Raw genomic sequence first — 3,251 nt, 5'->3', positions numbered from 1 at the left:
TATATATATATATATATATATATATATATATATATATAATATGATATACACATGTAATAGAATAAGATTTTTTGTTAGCAAGTACAAAAAATTTAGTAAAATGAAATTGAAACTCAATGAAGAGTTACTTTTTAAAACATTTAAAAACATTCTCTTATTTTAGGATAAAAAGTAAGGAGCATATCATTAACTTACCATTAACAAGACCATACTGCTTGAGAGCCACGTATCTTGATATTCTTTAGCTTCTTGAATATATGTATAAGCGTGTGAAGTTTGTAATAAACTGAGATGCAAAAAAAAATGCATCAAATAAAGTAGAAAATTTGAAGTAGGGTTTTTTTTTAATGCTAAATATAAATTTAATTTACCAGAAAACAGGATGACAAGTTTAATAATTTAACCAATCGTTTTGAATTTAGTCGGATGTGAAGTAATTTATGTACTTTCCATCTATAGTTGATCATCATGAATTTACACAAACAGGATTTTGTACTATAATAATTCTTTTGTTTTACAATTGATGCTTGTATGGCTGATATGGTTAAAAAGTTCACTTGCCAACTGTGTGATTATTGGAACCACCTCACTGCATGCCACTTTGGGCACTTGTCTTCTACTATAGCCCTAGGAAGGCTTGGTTTTCAGTCCCCACTTATTCATCCATAGTCCTCTAGGCCAGGGATTTTCAAACTTTTTGACTTGCAGACCCCTTTATATTTCAGGCTTTACCTTAGGGACCCCCTTATAAATGCTTATGGAATTTATACATAAATATTTGCTTAAAATAACATATATTTTTACATTTATTTATTTAACCGTATTTAACAAATAGGTTTATTGTCAATTAAAAGATTTCGATTAAAAAACATATATAAAATCAAATTGCCCATAAAAAGTATTTGCTATCCACAGACTCCCTGTGTTCCGTGGACCACAGTTTGAAAAACCCTGCTCTAGACCATAACAGATAAATTTATGATTGGTTGTTCCTGGAAGCTTCTGAATGCTGATGTTCTTGTTTTTATAGCTGAAACTGTTGTAGAATTAGAAAATAAAATTCAGATGTGTAGGAACAAAACCTGGAACCAAAGTGCTTCAAAGTTAACTTAGCAAAGCCCAAAGTTCTAGTAAACAAGAAAACAGATAAACAACCAATCCCTTTAGGAAAATGGCCTTGCTCGATATGCAGGAAAGATGTGTGAAGAAACTCCATATGATGCACCAAGTGCAAGTTATGAACACATAAGAGGTGCAGTGGAATCACAGAAAGGTTTACAGAGAAAGTGGACTTTGTGTGTGACTGACGCTCAGGAGCAATGAACACTAAGAACACAAGGAGATATATTTCCTCAAATGCTAAGGAGGATTCTTAGAAGTAGCAGATAGTTTCTGTTACCTAAGTGATCTAATTAGCTGTAGAGGAGGTTGTTCTGAAAGTATATTTGCTAGAATAAGAACAGGATGAAGAGAATTCAGAGAGCTATTGTCTCTGTTGGTAACAAAAGGTCTCTCTCTCAGAGTGAAAGGCAGATTGCATGATGCTTGTGTATGAACATCAATGCTACATGGTAGTAAAACATGGGATGTGAATGCAGAAGACATACGAGGGCTTGAAAGAAACGAAGTTAATATACCCTGCTGGTTGTGCAAACATCAGTGTGCACGTACAGTAAAGAGTAAACATGTTGAGAGAAAAACTGGGCATAAGAGGCATCAGATGTAGTGTGCAAGAGAGAAGAGTGCATTAGTGTGGTCATGTGATGTATATAGATAAAGACAGCTTTGTAAAGAATTGCTGATTGTTAAATGTGGATGGAACCTGTGGAAGCAGAAGACCTTGGAAAATATGAAATGAAGTGGTGAAAAATTACCTCTTGATGTTGAGCATCACAGAGATGATGAATGACTGGGATGATGTGCTATTTATAATGCTTGAGAAGACCCGTTCACCTAAGCAAAAATGAGACCCTAAAGGTATGTTGTTTATGTCTCTGTCCTTACACACAATCTGTCCTTGATAACCCATGGCCCCACATCCCATCTTCCTAATCTGCTCCACTCCGCCTTTATTTATCACTCACGGCATCCCCCTCCCTTCTATCTCTCACTCACCTTTCACACTCTTACAAACTTATCTGCCCACACACTCCATCCAGTCCCTTGTACCACTTCATATATATTTTCCTTTCTGTACCTTAAGATCCACTTTGATACCCCTTCACTACCATCTTCTCTCTCTCTCTCTCTCTCTCTCTTCCAGCTGAGGTAGCCATGTAGCTCCTCTACAGCAAGATACTTGTTTCTAGCCCTTTATCATACTTTAACCCCTTAGTATTCAAATCATTCTGTCAAATGTAATTCTTATTTATTCACACTATTCGGCATCCATCATGGGATTATGATGATGCATTTGTTTACTTTTAGCATGACATTATAGGGTAGTTGTGAGAGGCCTGATCTGGTCAGTTTGAATGCAAAACACATAGAATAGGTTAATCTCTCATCACCTGGCACAAAGTCACCCCCCACTAACAACTAATCCCTGACTCAGTTGGGAAGTCTTTGTCTGCTGAGTTACTTGATGACCTCACTGGTGCTGTTGGTGCCACATAAAAAGCACCCAGTACACTCTGTAAAGTGGTTGGCATTAGGAAGGACATCCAACCATAGAGACCATGCCAAAACAGATAAAGTTTGTTGCAGTCCTCTGGTTTGCCAGCATCTGTTGAGTTATCCAACCCATAGCAGAATGGAAAATGAATGTTAAATAAATGATGTTGATGGATGATGGTGATGATAAGATGATGACTATATATATAGTTTTTGGGAAAAGAACCAAGGTTCATGAACTCATCGATGAAAATCCACTGTCACATAGAAAATTTATAATTAAAAGCACAATAAATGGGTATAATATAATACAAAGTAAATATCATAAGATAAAGATAATATATATATATGTATATGTATATATAAAATTCGATTAGAGGTTGTGTTAACCTCATGAAGGGATGGTTTCATTCAAGGAAATACTGGTTCAATACCTAGTATTTTGGGGAATTAATTTCCTTATAATAATAGATATATATATATATGCCAGCTCCTCTGGCCCCTGTGGAGTGGTTGGCGTTAGGAATGGCATCCAGCTGTAGAAACATTGCCAGATCAGATTGGAGCCACTGGCTCTCCAGACCCCAATCAAACAGTCCAACCCATGCCAGCATGGAAAACGGACGTTAAACGATGAT

The 3,251-nt window shown here is 36.0% G+C and overlaps 1 protein-coding gene across 1 annotated transcript in view; it reads right to left on the bottom strand.

Moving 5' to 3' along the window:
• LOC128248878 (uncharacterized) overlaps nucleotides 1-281 on the bottom strand; it is a 15,635-nt gene extending 15,354 nt beyond the window's left edge. The window contains exon 1 of the mRNA XM_052971064.1: nucleotides 196-281. Coding sequence (XP_052827024.1) covers nucleotides 196-210 — 15 coding nt within the window. The 5' untranslated portion in view covers nucleotides 211-281. The remainder of the gene's footprint in view (nucleotides 1-195) is intronic.
• Nucleotides 282-3,251: the final 2,970 nt, after the last annotated feature.

The sequence above is a fragment of the Octopus bimaculoides genome, chromosome 10 (assembly GCF_001194135.2).
Source record: "Octopus bimaculoides isolate UCB-OBI-ISO-001 chromosome 10, ASM119413v2, whole genome shotgun sequence".
Lineage (NCBI taxonomy): Eukaryota > Metazoa > Mollusca > Cephalopoda > Octopoda > Octopodidae > Octopus > Octopus bimaculoides.
The sequence above is the reverse complement of the archived record's forward strand: the minus strand, read 5'-3'. Positions and strand labels throughout refer to the sequence as shown.